We start from the raw sequence: 16,835 nt of genomic DNA on the forward strand, positions 1-16,835 counted from the left end.
TCACTAACTGCTGCCTCACTTTAAATCCTTTCTCATTCCTTTGAAATCCAGGAAATTTATGCCATATCAACAATCTGGGATAGCAGCGGGAAACGGCACTGGAATAAGTGAGTTTCCCGCCAAATAAGGGAAGGTTGACAGCTATGCCTCCCCACCTCCTGGACCTGAGACCTGGGACCTGGGACACACATCTTTTCAGGATTCAGCTTCAGTTTATTGGCCTGCATCCAGCCCATCAGCACCTTCAAGCGCTAGTCTAACATCTCAGCTGCTTCTCCTCATTCAGATGGAACAGAGAGACAAATCTGGGTGTGATCTGCATATAGATATGCAACTTCCTGGACTCAGCCTTGTGCCTAGATGCCCAGGTCTCTGCCATGGCCAGAAGTGTATTTGCACAGTTAAATCTAGTGCACCAGCTGCACCCATTCCTTGAGATACCACCACCCCCATCATTCTGCTCGGACACTGAGGTCCAGCTCTGAGGGCCTTCTGGTGGTTCCCTCCCTGTGAGAAGTGAAATTACAGGGAACCAGGCAGAGGGCCTTCTTGGTAGTGGCGCTCGCCCTGTGGAACACTCTCCCATCAGATGTCAAGGAGAAAAATGACTATACAATTTTTAGAAAACATCTGAATGGAGCCCTGTATTGGGAAGTTTTTAATGTTTGATGCTTTATGATGTTTTTATATGTTCTGGAAGCCGCTGAGAGTGGCTGGGAAAACCCAGCCAGATGGGTGGGGTATAATCATCATCATCATCACCATCATCATCATGCACTGTCAAATTCTACAGCTGATCCTCAATCATGACTTAAAACCAATCTTTTAGTAGCCAAAATAAATTGACTTAGAATTCCATTTTAGGTGTACTGCCTCTGGATTTCACAAAGAGGTATTTTGATGACAAGAGAATAATACCTTTACATAATCTCAGTGACTCAGTGGCATTTTTATTCTGTGTTCCTGGCAAATAACAAAAGCCCACATAATTATTTCATTTATCAAACTAAAATATCACAGCAGGAGAGAGTCTTTCTGGCAAATCCACTGAAGTTCACGATTGCAGGGTTCAGAGGTGACTTTTTGTTTTATTGCAGCACAAGAGTTTTCTTCAGCATAGTTTGGTTCTTTAAATCTGTGGAAGAAAAGGGTACATCTGAATATCAGGACTGAAGTCTGTTACAACTATTTTTCCTGTTAATAGAAAGCATGAGTGTTCCCAAAATGTACAATAAGCTGGTTGTATGCATTTGAATCCTCCAAACATGCATGAGTAGCATCAAACTGGAGAGTGTGGAAAAAGTCATGCTGAGCTTGATAGTGGGAGCAGCAGCCCTTTTCCTGCCCCAAGACTTTGGGGCCTGGGAAGAAGGATTGCAGCAGTGGGGGATGCTCCACCAGGGACTGGGGCATACTTTACACCCCAGGAAATCAAAACAGCAGCAGGGCATACACCCACGCTGCATGAGGGGTCAAGGCACGGAGGGCGCCCTCCCGCGCCACAGTTCAGGGTAGGACAGGGTTGGAGAAGCTGCTGCCCACTCTCCTCCTGCTCTCCGCTGCCACGTCAGAAGTGACCAAGTGGCAGAGCAGCGCTGCCCCCCCTCGCCTGCTCTCCTCCCCTGGGTCAGGCTGCACCAGGCACAAGCACCATAACCAAGGAGCTGCTCCTTCTGGAGCGCAGCCAGGTTCTGATGAAGGAGCCTGCTGTGGGACACCTGTCTGCATCCCCTCTCAAAATTGTGCAGAGCAGTGGCACCTCCATGCTACGCCTCTAAATGAAAATGACCTACCAGTTTGCCACCTAGGAAGAATTAGTGAAATGGGGGCAATGGGGCAGATATAGGAACTTGAGAGCAAGAGTTGGCTTTGCTTGTCCATATTTGGACCTTCCCAACTCCATTAAACAAACCCAAACCGGTCAGTTGGCAACCCCAAAATAAACGAGATGCTGGGGGGGGGGGCACCCATCATTAACTGCCAATAACTTTCCAGTTTTCCCTTTCTCTTCTCTTCTCTGATTTTCCTCTAAGGTCAGGCCAATATTTTTGGCCAGTTCTTTTTGACCATTTGTGCGTGTTAGGAGTGAAAGAAAGCCCTGAAAAAAGAAACAGGGTGAGGGTTTTTAAAGAATTCCATGGAGAAGGGTGTTGTCTCTGGTTATGACAAGGAGCATGAGGATTTTCACTTTGCATTTTTCAAAAAAAAGTGGGAAGGGTTACACCTCCACTCCCTGCCACTGTGGTTCCATACAGCACTTATAAATAGGGGGAAATGTTCCATTCACACCCCTAAGGACTTTTCCTTCCCCCCAAGAACCAGTGTTCTGGAGAAAGGGGGGAACTTCAATTGACACCATGAGTGGGGAGTGAAGTGGTCAGTGAATAAAAATAAAAATAGAACTACTCGCAAGACTTCATGGTTTGGAAACTTGGCATCCCAGGCCTTTCCCAATTTCTCAAGAGGCAAAATTCTATGATTTTTTGCTTAGATTAAAAACAATAACAACTCACAAACTCTGATCAAGCTGGGAGCCTGCAATCCAAGTCCATTTCTTCTTCGATTTTAATAGTGAGAGTCCAATCCAGTATCTTGAATTTTCAGTAATGTTTTCTATGAAATCCTGCATGAGAGATAATGTGTTTTTTATTTAAAAAATGTTAAATTATTTTCAGGTTGACAACTTCAGAATAAAGCTTACATTAAAGTAAAATAAAGTAGTAAAATGTGAAAGTTGATATTAATTATAACGAAACATTCACCAAGAACAGTAATCAAAGCAGCATTAAGCATTTATAATGCAGGCCTCCCCATTTATGCAGGCGTTACATTGCAAGGAACTGTGCATTGAAGTGAAATTGCGTATAGTGGGAACACCGTTGAAAACGCCTCCAAACACGCTTTAAAACATCCATGGGGAAAAGCCACTGAAAGGCCATGTGGAATTGGGGGAAAACAAGGGGAACACCAGCTCCTCCTCTGCCACTGCTCCACTACCAACCTCACCTTCCTAAAGAGTCTTTCTAAATAAAAAGAGGACTTGGGCTACAGTTATAGGGATTTGCTTGCAACTGGTACTTTGGTTCTCACTATTCAAGCTCCCCAAGGCCTTCTCTAGACACTGATGAACTGGCCGTGGGTGGGAATGGGATGAAGCACTAAACAAGGCCCTACACTCCACATGCTTCTCAAGTCACCAACCATGATATCATTGCAGAGCTACTAAGCTAGAGTTAAGCTCAGCTGGACTCAGGCTTCCTTCAGAGTTAACATGCATTGGAATGCATTGCCTGAAATATGCAATTGTCCCCTTACCAGCTCCTCCTTGTCTTGGATGACCAGCAGTTGAGAATCCCTTGTTGAACAGTTATGTTTGCTCTCATCCCAGGTTTTTATATCTTTTGATGGCCAGTAGCACTTGTCCCTGTGGAGCTGCCATTGCACAGGGCACACTTTGCAAGGGGAATTATCTGTGGAAAGAAAGACACTTAATGATTATGACTGGGCCTCCATTTCGATTGTGAAAAACATAAGTGCTCTGCAACGGTAAAGACCCAATGCCTCTAGGCTGAGTGAAGTTGTCCAGTAAATTGATGGTTTGCAAGGTGCTCTTTGAAACTCCTCAAAGTTGGGGTCCAACAACTTTTTATGTTATTCATTTTTTAAAAACTTTTTTTTTTTTTGAAGTGTACTTAAATTTGCCACATTTCTTTTGAAAGAAGAGCCCTGATCCAGATCATGCTCTCCATTTCTATCAGGACTCAGTGCTGGCTTCCCACCCAAAAATATGCCCTCTGTTTGAGCCAGAAGGTGTTTTTTAGGGGAGAAGGGGGGGGGGAGGCGAGACAATAGCTGTCAGGTGGGGAGGTGATTTTTATGGGAAACAGGCGTGTAGATTGATTCAGTTCGCCCCCTTTAAAGCTTCTTTTATAGTCCTGATCCAATTCAGTCCTCCCTGCACAATCAAAATCCTTTTGAGTATAAAAAGATACAGAGATCAAAGTACAGATCTCTCACATCATGCTTAGTTTAGGCCTTTCGCAAATATAAGTTTATTAGTAAAGGTAAAGGTACCCCTGCCCGTACGGGCCAGTCTTGCCAGACTCTAGGGTTGTGCGCTCATCTCACTCTATAGGCTGGGAGCCAGCGCTGTCCGGAGACACTTCTGGGTCACGTGGCCAGCATGACAAGCTGCATCTGGCGAGCCAGCGCAGCACACGGAACGCCGTTTACCTTCCCGCTGGTAAGCGGTCCCTATTTATCTACTTGCACCCGGAGGTGCTTTCGAACTGCTAGGTTGGCAGGCGCTGGGACCGAACGACGGGAGCGCACCCCGCTGCGGGGATTCGAACCTCCGACCATGCGATCGGCAAGTCCTAGGCACTGAGGTTTTACCCACAGCACCACCCGCGTCCCATACAAGTTTATTACTCGCCTAGTTTTTCCATCTGAATGAGATCAGAGAGAGGAAACTGGAGCCCTCTAGAGGACAAATTGTAGCCTTACATGTCCAAGTTGGTCTCCACAGTCTGTCTCATGGTAGCTCCATGTTGACAATACTGTGGTGAGATGGGGGGGTTTTTTGGGGGGGCTGTCAATCTCCATTATACCTGAGTCCCTTCTAATTCCTGGGGTCCTGGATCCAGAAAAGGTTAAAATCTAATGGAGGATTCCATATATATATTAACTAGCCAGGTGAGTCAATAGTCTTTAATGTTGTCCTTGGTATAACAAAGGAAGTGGCTTTGTGCCAGAGGGCAAATGGGTGGGTCTCCCCTCCCTCACCTGGCTCTTAGTGAGAACGGCAATGGCCAGAGTTGAGTGTGAAGTTAGCTCTAGAATGAAACCACCAATGCTTGATATTTTAGGAGCATAGGGAGCTGTCTTATTCTGAGGGAAACCATGGGGTTCATCTAGCTCAGTTTTGTCTACACTGACCAGCAGCAGTTTGAGACACTGCCCAGGGATTGAATCTGGGACTTTCTGCATCCAAGATCAGTGCTCTGCCACCAAACTATGAGAACGCCACCTGGAGTACCGTGTCCAATTCTAGGTGCCACAATTTAAGAAGGATTTTGACAAGCTGGAATGTGTGCTGCCACACGGAAGATGGAGCAAGCCTGTTTTTTCCTGCTCAGTAGGGTTGGACCTGAAACCATGGATTCAAGTTACAAGGAAAGAGACTCTGACTAAATATCAGGAAAAACAACAGTAGAAACTGTTTGACAGTGGAACGGTCTCCCCTGGGAGGTTGTGGACTCTCCTTCTGAAATATACTCAGAGTCGCAAAGTGATTTCATGCTCTTTATTCAGCTCATAGTGGTGAGGAGGAATGAATGAATGTCCCCTCAAAGTATCTGCTTTATATACATTATTTACACAATGGGCTGCACATGATTGGCTAATTCCGGAATTCTACTGTAAGCCAATCAGGTTGTGGATTCACTTCTCTCTGGAGCATGATTGGGTGGTTCCTGCCAACCAATCATACTGCTGCATTGTTCTAGGACCAATCAGACTGCTGCCTTTTGGATCCTATTGTTCTAGGACCAATCAGACTGCTTCAGTTTGGATCCTATTCAACTCAGTACATAACACCTTCCCTGGAGGTTTTTAAGCAGAGGCTGGATGGCCATCTGCCATGGATGCTTTAGCTGAGATTCCTGTATTGCAAGGAGACTGTTGGGGTTCCCCCCAGCTCTACAATTCTATAAGTCTATGAGCAGCCTGGCGTGCTCTGGTCCATGGGGTCACGAAGAGTCGGACACGACTAAACGACTAAACAACAACAACAACATGATTCACCCACAATGAATGAGGTTCTTTGCAGAAGCTTTTATGCCTCAAAACAACATAGATGTGAACTGAAAGCAAGTTCTTACATACAATTGCTATGCTTAAAAGAGACAGCAGTACAATATATCAATTCTACCTGAGGACCTATTCTGATTTTGATTGCAGATGCTGTGTCTTAAGGAAGCCCGGAACTTGTCTGTTGAGGCATTGCATCCACCATTGTTCAGTAGAATTTTTCCCTTTTCAGCTTCCAACAGCAAAGCTGCCCCCGCAAAACAAATAAAGTCATTTAAGTGAATGGGCATAATGTTAAGGCACAAATTTGAATTATGAAGGCCAAGGAATGGGGAGAAGAAGATGGATATGATAACATAATGAAGGCAAGCTGCAAAACAGACCAGGACACTTGTATATTTACTCATTGTGCAGAGGAGGGAATTTGGGAGGAACATATTATCATGCAGGGATGTAAGTAAACACACCTGCCCAAATTCCTCCTATGCAAACATTAGGGAGTCCCTGCTTTCTTTAGACAAAAATATGTGGCAATGGGATTTCTATCAGCATTTTTAAGGACAAAAAGATTTTGAAGCTATTTGCTTTCAAAACAAAATACATGGTTGCAATTGTCCTATTCCTCCCCAAACCACAAAACCAGGAAGCATCCAAGAATAAGGTGCAAAAAAATACCTCACAGATGCCAAGAAAAAGGATGACTCCTTTGCAATTTAAGCATACTGCAAAAATAAGTAACCTGTCATTCTTGGAATCTGTGAGATATTTCTCTTTTTTGCACTGTATTCCCCCAAGCACTGAGAAGATCGAAAGGTTCAGTGCTTCCCTAATTTCAGCTTCCTTTGGAAGAAGGTGTCTTCAGGCTTACAGCGTTTTTGTAACAGTTGCATTTATTTACAAACATATAGGAAGAGCAGAGATGACACACTTCTTCCACTTTTTTCTGCCAAAATCTTTATCTAGGCTGCATCTGGGCCTAACACAGACACCAGCTCCCTTCTTCTGATATTCACCAGCAAACCATTACAGTATCAACATAATCGGGAAGAGCAGCTTGTTATTCAGGCCTCAGATACCTATTTTTACCTCAGCTTTTGCCTCACACCTCCCTCCCTCGCTGACTTTCCCAACTGGCATTACTTCTCCTCATCTTTCAGTCTACTCCCAACTGACAACCAATCGGAATACGTTGCTTCACTGACACAGTTTAAAATGAATTTACCTGGTCCAAGTCTTGTCTAAAAACATTTAAAAAGGCAACACACGTACTTCTGTAAACTAATAAAATGTTTAATAATAAGCAGTGCTTATATTTAAACACCATTTTATAGTTCAAATCAGGGAAAATAAATACATTAAAGGGACAAAAGTACAAAGATTCACAAAATGTTTAGGGGTATGCGTACCCCTGCATCCCCCCAGAAAAAAAGGACTGATAATAAGTATTTTTTAAAAAAAATCAAAAGTACGATAATCTCTCTGTCTCCTTTCAGAAGCTGTTACCAAGCAGCAGGGGTGGCCCATGCATGAGGTGAGGTGAAGCCATTTGTTTCAGGTGATGGATCTGTCCTCCACCCCATCCCCACCTTTGTGTTGCTGCCAGCCCTGAGGGGCTTCGCCCTCCCTCCTACCACTGCGCCCTCACCACTGCACTCCTGCAGCACGGGTGCAGCCACAGTTGAGGGTGTAGTTGCGGTGATGGGGCTGAGGCGGGGACCCGGATCCGTGGGGGTGAGGCATTTTGCCTCTATTGGCAAGATGTTTGCAGCTGGCCCTGCCAAGCGGCAAATGCTAAACAGGCCTGCAATGGTAAACAGACCATGCCTCATGTTATGTACTGAAGTTCTCACCCCGGGCCAGCAGGGGTATACTGTAGATAGTTATGCAAATGAAGGATCGAAAAGTGACGTTCACTGATTGGATAGTTTTAGAAAATGGCAACAGTTACATTGTTCTGGAGCTCTATATAAGCAGGCTGACTGAGCTCCTCAGTTTAGTTCTGTTCCAGCTTACAAAATAAAGAGCTGCTTTGGAGAAATCGCTGTGTCGTCTGCTATGTCAACCCACAACTTAACACCTCAAATTTTGACAGTTGCTGCACTTTGATATCACCGTAAGTCGCTGAAATATTGTTCGTAGCACTAAACAGAGGCACAGAGAGACAGCATACTTCCATGGGTAGGTGGGTGGGTGTTTAAGGGTTATTAACAAAGAAAGAGCTGGAAACAAGGAGACATAGCCCAGATCAAAACGGGGAATTGGAAATCAGTATCAACACAAAAGAGCTGATTCAAACTGTTTTACAAAGCCTAATGCACACATGTGGGGACTACAGTGACTCAATCTGAAGAAAACTGAGGATTCACACCTGCTTTAGAGTAAAATGTGGAGGAGCCCTGAGGTGGGGAAATGTCATTCCACCAGCAAGGATCCTGTTACCCCAACGGTTGCTGATAGCAGACCCTCCAATTCACTCTGCAGTGGTACCTCGGGTTACAAACACCTCGGGTCACAAACACTTCGGGTTACAGACTCGGCTAACCCAGAAATACTACCTCAGGTTAAGAACTTTACCTCAGGATGAGAACAGAAACCATGTGACGACAGTGGGAGGCCCCATTAGCTAAAGTGGTACCTCAGGTTAAGAACGGTTTCAGGGTAAGAACCGACCTCCGGAACAAATTAAGTTCTTAACCAGAGGTACCACTGTATTTCCCAGGGACAGTGCAAGATTTACAGAAGCCGTCCCTGTTTCTGATTTGATCCTGGAATGTCCCACTTTTCCTTAGGACATTCCTTAGGACACCCCAGAGTGGCTGGGGAGGCCCAGCCAGATGGGCGGGGTATAAATAATAAATTATTATTATAAATTATTATTATTATTATTTTCATTGGAGAAATGTTGGAGGGTGTGGAGTTATTTCACCCACCAAGCCAAGGAGATAAGTAATTATACAACCTTTGGAAGACATCCAAAGGCATCCCTGTATGTGGAAGTTTCTCGATGTTTAATGTTTTATTATGTTTTTATATATGTCGGTAGCTGCCCAGAGTGGCTGGGGCAACCCAGTCAGATGGGAGGGGTATAAATAATAAAATTAAGATGATGGTGGTGATAGTGATGATGATGGAATATCATGTCCCTATTTTCATTGGGAAAATGGCGGAGGGTATGTGATAGCATACCCTCCAACATTCCTCAGATGAAAATGGGGACATTTCTCACTCCCTTGGCACCACAGATCTGCCAGAGCCTCTCCTCCTCCACACCTGCTCTCCAGCAGCCTCTTTGAGCCTCCCAAGGGAGGAGGCACACTGGTTCCCCTATATAAAATATAGAGCTGCTCAGAACATTTCCTTGAATTAAATATTTCCTTGAATTAATGGTTAATACACCGGGAGCAGGATTTTGAAACATCTACAGTTGTGGTTCCCAACATGGGGCACACACCACACAGGGGGGGCAATTTGATTTTTTTTTTTTAAATAATGTTTATTAAAGGTTTCCAGAAAAAATTAACAACCCAACAAAGAAAACCACAAGAAAAACAACAGCGAACAAACATCAAAAAATCCCAATAGAAAAAACACCCAAGAAAAAGAAAAATACAACAAAAAAGTTTAGTATAAAAAGAACACTCTTTCATTTTGATAACTTTCAATACCTTATTCTCATTTACTTCCACCCGCCTTCCCTTCTTGTATTCCAATTTAAAAATTAGTTCAGCAAGATCATTAACTATTCATCTTAAGCCTTTGTCCTTCTCTTTATAATCTATTTATCTTGACCACTTAAACCCCTTCATTTCATTTTCAATGCCCTCAGCATTCATAAATTTTACAATGTTTTTGTAGATAGACTTTAAACTTCTTCCAGTCCTCTTCCACCTGCTCCTCTCCTTGATCTCAGATTCTGCCGGTCATTTCAGCCAGTTCCATATAGTCTATTACTTGCATCTGCCATTCTTCCAGAGTGGGTAGATCTTGCGTCTTCCAATGCTTTGCAATAAGTATTCTTGCTGCTGCTGTAGCATACATAAAAAAGGTTCTATCCTTCTTTAGCACCAATTGGCCGACTATGCCCAGGAGAAAGGCCTCTGGTTTCTTCAAGAAAGCATACTTAAATACTTTTTTCAGTTCATTATAGATCATTTCCCAGAACGCCTTAATCCTTGGGCACGTCCACCAAAGGTGAAAGAATGTTCCTTCAGTTTCTTTACATTTCCAACACTTGTTATCGGGCAAGTGATAAATTTTTGCAAGCTTGACTGGTGTCATGTACCACCTATAAATCATTTTCATAATATTTTCTCTTAAGGCACTGCATGCCGTAAATTTCATACCGGTGGTCCACAACCGTTCCCAGTCAGCAAACATAATGTTATGACCAATGTCTTGTGCCCATTTTATCATAGCCGATTTAACCGTTTCATCCTCAGTATTCCATTTCAACAGCAAATCATACATTCTTGACAATATCTTAGCATTGGGTTCTAACAATTCTGTTTCCAACTTTAATTTTTCCACCTGGAAGCCATTTTTCCTGTCCAAATTATAGGCCTCTCTTACTTGAAAATAATGTAACCAATCCTGCACCTTATTTTTAAGTTTCTCATAACTCTGCAATTTCCACCTGTCCCCTTCTTGTTCTAAAATTTCCGAGTATCTCGGCCATTGGCAATTTGATTTTTAAGGGGGGCAATTTGAGAATAAGGTATTAACAGTTAATGGCCTTTTAGGCTTCATTCACGTGAATAGTTCACTCTTTGAATAATAAGAATTATATGTCACCGGGGGGGTGGGGTGTCAGGATTTTAGAGATCGTTAGGTGTGGCATGGCCAAAAAAAGGTTGGGAACCACTGATCTATAACTATTTAGAATTTAAATCTGCATTTTGCAAATTTTGTTAACCCAAGTGAAAACCACTATTTTTTCACAATACCCTTGAGTAGAAACAACTCATAATCTTCCCATTGTTCAATTGCTGAGCCTTGAAAAATGTATTTTGGACTCCAAATAAAATTAAACATTGTGCCCCACTACTGATTTTCAATATTCATTCACTTTTCAATGATTTCCCAAAATGTTTCCAGCCGGCCTGGTTAAATACCATATGTGGCAAATGTCTTAGATTTTTTTTTAAAAAATCATTATGATTCGTTTCTCATTCGTGCATAAAAATTGGTCAGATTTTCAAAAGAGAATTAGAATGTGTGCATAAGGCTTTGAATCTCTCACCTCATGTGGTTAGTTAAGCCCACCACGGACAGACACTTCAAGGCTACTTGAAAATGTAATGGTTTTATCGGAGTCAGTTACAGCCTACATCGACTTCCTGTCACATCAGAGCTCAGAAACTAGCATACCAAGAAGTCTATGCCTTCCTTTAATCAGGAAGATGATTTCTAACCAACTTCTTGGAAACCATCTTAAAGCAGAAAACAAATGTGCAATTTCTGATGTATGAGGAGGGGTCCCATTCTGAATGTGAAAAGATGCTGTGTTCGTTTCCTAATAAAAACATTAGGAAAGAGAGACTGGTTGTTGTTTTTACTACTACTACTACTACTACAGTCACTCTGGACGGCTTCCAACAGGATATTAAAAACACAATAAAACGTCAAACATTAAAAACTTCCCTAAACAGGGCTGCCTTCAGATGTCAGATACTTGTTTATTTCCTTGACATCTGATGGGAGGGCATTCCACAGGGAGGGCGCCACTACTGAGAAGGCCTTCTGCCTGGTCCCTGTAACCTCACTTCTCGCATTGAGGTAACTGCCAGAAGGCTCTCGGAGCTGGACCTCAGTGTCCAGGCTGAACGATGGGGGTGGAGATGCTCCTTCAGGTCTACTGGGCCGAGGCCGTTTAGGGCTTTAAAGGTCAGCAGCAACACTTTGAATTGTGCTTGGAAACATACTGGGAGCCAATGTAGGTCTTTCAGGACTGTGTTATGTGGTCTCGGCGGCCGCCCCCAGTCACCAGTCTAGCTGCCGCATTCTGGATTAGTTGTAGTTTCCGGGTTACCTTCAAAGGTAGCCCCACGTAGAGTGCATTGCAGTAGTCCAAGTGGGAGATAACTAGAGCATTCCTCCCCCAAAACATCCCCCCCCCCACTAAAAGAATAGCTACTTATAAATATACTTTCATACTCACCCAGGACTATCACAGCTATCACGAGGATGACATTCCCAATGCATGCCGCCCACAGAGCGATCTGGATCCAACGGGAATGCTGGGGAGCAGCTATAAAGAGTGACAACTAATTTACAAAATTGAAGGATGTGTTTATGCAGTCTTAAGTGAGCTTGCCTCCAGCCGATTTCAGGTACAGGACAAATGCAGTGATATGATGTGTGGGGAAGCCAACCTTCCCACCCATAAGCAATGTTACCCACACCACACGTTCACCCGTATGAATTTATTACCACACCAATATGCCAAATAGTCACCAAATGTGCTGCTCTATAGATGTAAGGCGAAATATTAGCAGCACAATTCACGTATTCACAGACATTTTCAAATCTGTGGGGAGAGGAGGCGAATGATCAATTATTGGGCCACATAGTGGATTTAAAAAGCAAAACAAAAAACTTTCATATTCTGGCATCACATTTTGGGCCTAAACCAAAATAATATTTTTTAAAAAAAAGATTTGCCAAAGAAACAGCCACTGAATCAAAAACTGAATTTTGATCAATAAATCTAATTTCTGGAGGAGGAGTTGTACAGATCACTGTGCTATACTTATTGCTTTTCTTTTTAAAAATAAGAACACCCCATTTTTATTTGTTCCGATTTATTTTATTTCTTTAGTGCTTATTCGACAGAAAGCCTCTAAGCAGTTCACAAAAACAATCTAAAATATTCAGTAAAATACCAGTAAAAGCAAGCATTAAAACACATCCTTTTGAATCAAAAAATAAATAAAACAAGCAAATTTAAAACAATTATACGGCTTGAACTTACACGATAAAACTACATGCCTGGGTACGCTTGCCGAAATAAAAAAGTTTTTAGCAGGTGCCAAAAACAAGACAGTGAAGGAGCCATAGATTGCCTTAGAATCATAGAGTTGGAAGAGACCACAAGGGCCATCGAGTCCAACCCCCTGCCAAGCAGGAAACACCATCAGAGCACTCCTGACATATGGCTGTCAAGCCTCTGCTTAAAGACCTCCAAAGAAGGAGACTCCACCACACTCCTTGGCAGCAAATTCCACTGTCGAACAGCTCTTACTGTCAGGAAGTTCTTCCTAATGTTTAGGTGGAATCTTCATGCCTTAATCTAAAGTGGTTAGATTAGAAGGCATGAGCTCCAAACACGGCTTGTGCGCTGAATTCCAAGTGTTAAACTGAGATAATTTTGTCAGCATAAGTTGATCTATGTTAATAAGCAGATACGTGTGGAATTCTCCCATTTTCCAAGGCAGTTACTAACAAAGACTGACATTTCACTTGCGCACATCATTCATCCTTCCCTCTATCCCACAAAAGTAAAATACTTCAACTGCTACTTCAGCTGAAGGCGTAGTTCATATACACCCTTCAATTTCTGTGGGTTGTATTGAATGCTATTCCTACTCAAAGCAGACCAGTTCATGTTTATGGAAGTTAATGGACATAACTAATTTAGGATACCTGAAGAAGTGTGCATGCACACGAAAGCTCATACCAAGAACAAACTTAGTTGGTCTCTAAGGTGCTACTAGACAATTTATTTTATTTTTATATATATTTCTACTGCGTCAGACCAACACGACTACCTACCTGAATCTAATTTAGGTTCGTTGATTTCAATGAATCTGCCCTAAAGCAGAACTTAGGACAACTTTTCATTGCTTAGATGCAACCTTTCGCACAGGATTCTATTTCTTCCATATGCCGGGGCAATTTTCCCGCACACTTGCACCAACTATTTTGCATGATCGCAGCCGTAAAAAAATGGCACAGAAACATGGGGGTCCAAGCGGAGCCCAAATGACCACCCTGGTGAAAGTTCCAAGTGCCTACTTTCTAGTCCCATGTCCCAAAGACAACCACCAATGTTTAAAAGCAATCAGGAGACACTACCACTCACCAAGTTGCTGTGATGGGCTGTGCAGGCTTGAAGAGCCTGTCTGAGAAGTGAACTTTATATCAGCATAAAGTATGTCCTCAGCCATCCTGGAAGTGGTGCATGAGTCCGCTAAGCTCTCCGTAACAAGGGGAAATGTCTGCAAGCAGTGGCGTGCAAACCAGCCTGACCAAGGCAATCCAAGATCAGGAAGTGTTAATCACACCTCTTTGAATGCGGGGCTGACATTTTCTTCATTTACATTTTCAGAGGGCAACCCGAGTCTTGTGCAGCTAGAATCACCAAGAGGAACAAGCACGAGCAGGGAGGAGGTGGATCTGGATTTCCTGGCAGGTCTTTGGATAGATCTCCAAGGGATCCTGTCTCCCAACTGTTTGATGAGAACAGCAGCAAAAAAGGGTTGTGTGCGTGCGTGTGCGTGCTTTCTAAAAACCAGGCTCTGTGGTGAAAAACTTGGAAGAAAAAAAAGAAATTGTTTTTGTATGTGGAAGGACTTGGAGCTTAATTGTAGTGCTGAAAGCCCATTCCTGAGTGAAGCATCTTCTTAGAGCAGGGGCCACCACTATGGGGGTGCCCCCTTTTCCCCTGGTGGCCACAAAGCCTCTAAGCCCCACTACCACCACCAATCACTACCTTCTTGGACATAAGGTGATGAGGGTGGCTTTTTCTTCAGCCCTCTGTGCTTTTCAAGGCTCAGATTACTTCTACTGGATTCATCTTTTACCCAGATTCCTTGGAAAAGCAAAGTAAAGTGGTACCTTGGTTCTCAAACTTAATGTGTTCCGGAAGTCCGTTCCAAAACCAAAGTGTTCCAAAACCAAGGCGCGCTTTCCCATAGAAAGTAATGCAAAATTCAGTATAAATACAGCTGATAGCTACTGTGGTCTAAAAGACTGATTAATAACCAATTGAGCCATAAAATGCTGGCTTGCCGAATAAAAATAGGGGAAATGGTTAAAGTAATTAAAGTAATATTTTGCAAAAGAAAAAAAAACAGAAGGAAATATGCAACTTACATATAGTCATTATTTACGCGTTAATAACAGACTTAAGGGGACGTGGGTGGCGCTGTGGGTTAAACCACAGAGCCTAGGACTTGCCGATCAGAAGGTCGGTGGTTCGAATCCCTGCGACAGGGTGAGCTCCCGTTGCTCGATCCCTGCTCCTGCCAACCTAGCAGTTCGAAAGCATGTCAAAGTGCAAGTACGTAGATAAATAGGTACCGCTCCGGCAGGAAGGTAAACGGCGTTTCCATGCGCTGTTCTGGTTCGCCAGAAGCGGCTTAGTCATGCTGGCCACACGACCCGGAAGTTGTACGCCGGCTCCCTCGGCCAGTAAAGCGAGATGAGCGCCGCAACCCCAGAGTCATTCGCGACTGGACTTAACTGTCAGGGGTCCCTTTACCTTTACCTAACAGACTTAAGAGAATTATTTATATGAGCATCTTGGCATAATTATGTTGACATTTTAGATTGTTTATTTATATACTTAATTTATATCCCATTATTCCTCCCAAAGGAGCCAAGGAGACCTAAACTTTGTAATGTCTTGAAAATTTTCTTATTTTAAAAATTCAAATAATAAAGGGGGGGTATGCTCCTTAGCAGAAAGCTAAACATGAAATGGAAACCTGTGTGATAAACACCTTGACCACGAAATATGCAAAAGCAGTGGAGATGCTGTTTGCAGTGGAACAAATGAGTCAGACACCTTTGGTGGACAGGCAGAAAGGCCATAGGCCGCAGTGGTTAGCACATGCTAACAGTGAAATAAACAAGCCCTATTGTTAATACTGGAGACGGCTTCTTCTACATAATGGTCTTGTTGGGGGAGGATGTGGTTGTAGGTGGAGGAAGAAGAAGGTGTTGACTGCTTTAGATTTGCAGCAAGAACCCTGCAGGCAAGAACTTAATTCGTTCTGGAGGTCCGTTCTTAACCTGAATCTGTTCTTAACCTGAGGTACCACTTCAGCTAATGGGGCCTCCTGCTGCCACCACTCAATTTCTGTTCTCATCCCAAAGCAAAGTTCTTAATCCGAGGTACTATTTCTGGGTTAGCGGAGTCTGTAACCTGAAGCGTCTGTAACCCAAGGTACCACTGTATCCCATTCTTCAGAAACTAGCAAAAAGTAGGGAAATAAAAGCTACTAAAAAGAAAAAGAAAAACGTACTTTTCCATGTATAACACGCCCCCGTGTATAAGACGCCCCCTATTTTGGGGGACTCAAAATAAAGAAAATGCCTTGCCCCACCCTCCAGTCTCTGCTTCTCAATTTGTATTATTTTATGCCCTGTGGCTTGCCGTTGTTTTATTGAATGTAGTTTTGAAATTATTTATTGTGATTGTTAAGAGTAGTTTTCTGTTTAATTTTTATATGCTGATATTTAATATTATTCTATGTTATTCTAATGATTGTTGAATGTTACTTTATTTGATGTGGGTTGCTTATTTTAAAGTTATGTTTTAGTATCACATTTTTGTATTGCATTAGATTGTTATAAGGTGTACATTCTTTGTTTCTTCAGCCTGTAAACTGCCTTGGGTATTGTAAGATAGAAAGACAGTATACAAATTAAAAGTGATGATGATGATGATGATGATGAAAATGGGGGGAGATTGCCCAGAGTTATTGAGCAAAATATCATGGAGAAAGAGATCTTGCCAAATATCTTCCAAGCGGTTGCAGAGAGCGGGGGATTCCAAACCAAGCAACCAACTTCACTTCCGTTCTGTTCCTGGGTTGCTTGGAGAGTGGTCCAAAGGTGTTGACATAGTTCTCTGTGTGAAGTTAAACAGGCCTCTGATTGGGCTTTACGTTTTTGGGAGTCCACCCAGGTAACCCAGTGTTTTAGGGACAAAGTTAATCCAGCCACTTAACTGTTGGGGATTAGTCAAGAGTCCTAAACAATTTTTTAACCTTTGCTTAATGCCAACACATAAAACCAGA

At 42.9% G+C, this 16,835-nt stretch overlaps 1 protein-coding gene across 1 annotated transcript; it reads right to left on the reverse strand.

The window, feature by feature from the left end:
* Positions 1-928: 928 nt before the first annotated feature.
* On the reverse strand, positions 929-16,676 carry LOC114591973 (killer cell lectin-like receptor subfamily B member 1B allele C). The gene is made up of 6 exons (XM_077925215.1): positions 13,892-16,676; positions 11,969-12,058; positions 5,933-6,058; positions 3,316-3,470; positions 2,514-2,623; positions 929-1,135 (listed from the first exon to the last, which is right to left on the reverse strand). Exons 1-6 carry the CDS (start codon positions 13,974-13,976, stop codon positions 1,015-1,017), a joined length of 687 nt encoding a protein of 228 aa, XP_077781341.1. The 5' UTR covers positions 13,977-16,676; the 3' UTR covers positions 929-1,014.
* Positions 16,677-16,835: the final 159 nt, after the last annotated feature.

This window comes from Podarcis muralis, chromosome 2 (genome assembly GCF_964188315.1).
Source record: "Podarcis muralis chromosome 2, rPodMur119.hap1.1, whole genome shotgun sequence".
Taxonomy (NCBI): Eukaryota; Metazoa; Chordata; class Lepidosauria; order Squamata; family Lacertidae; genus Podarcis; species Podarcis muralis.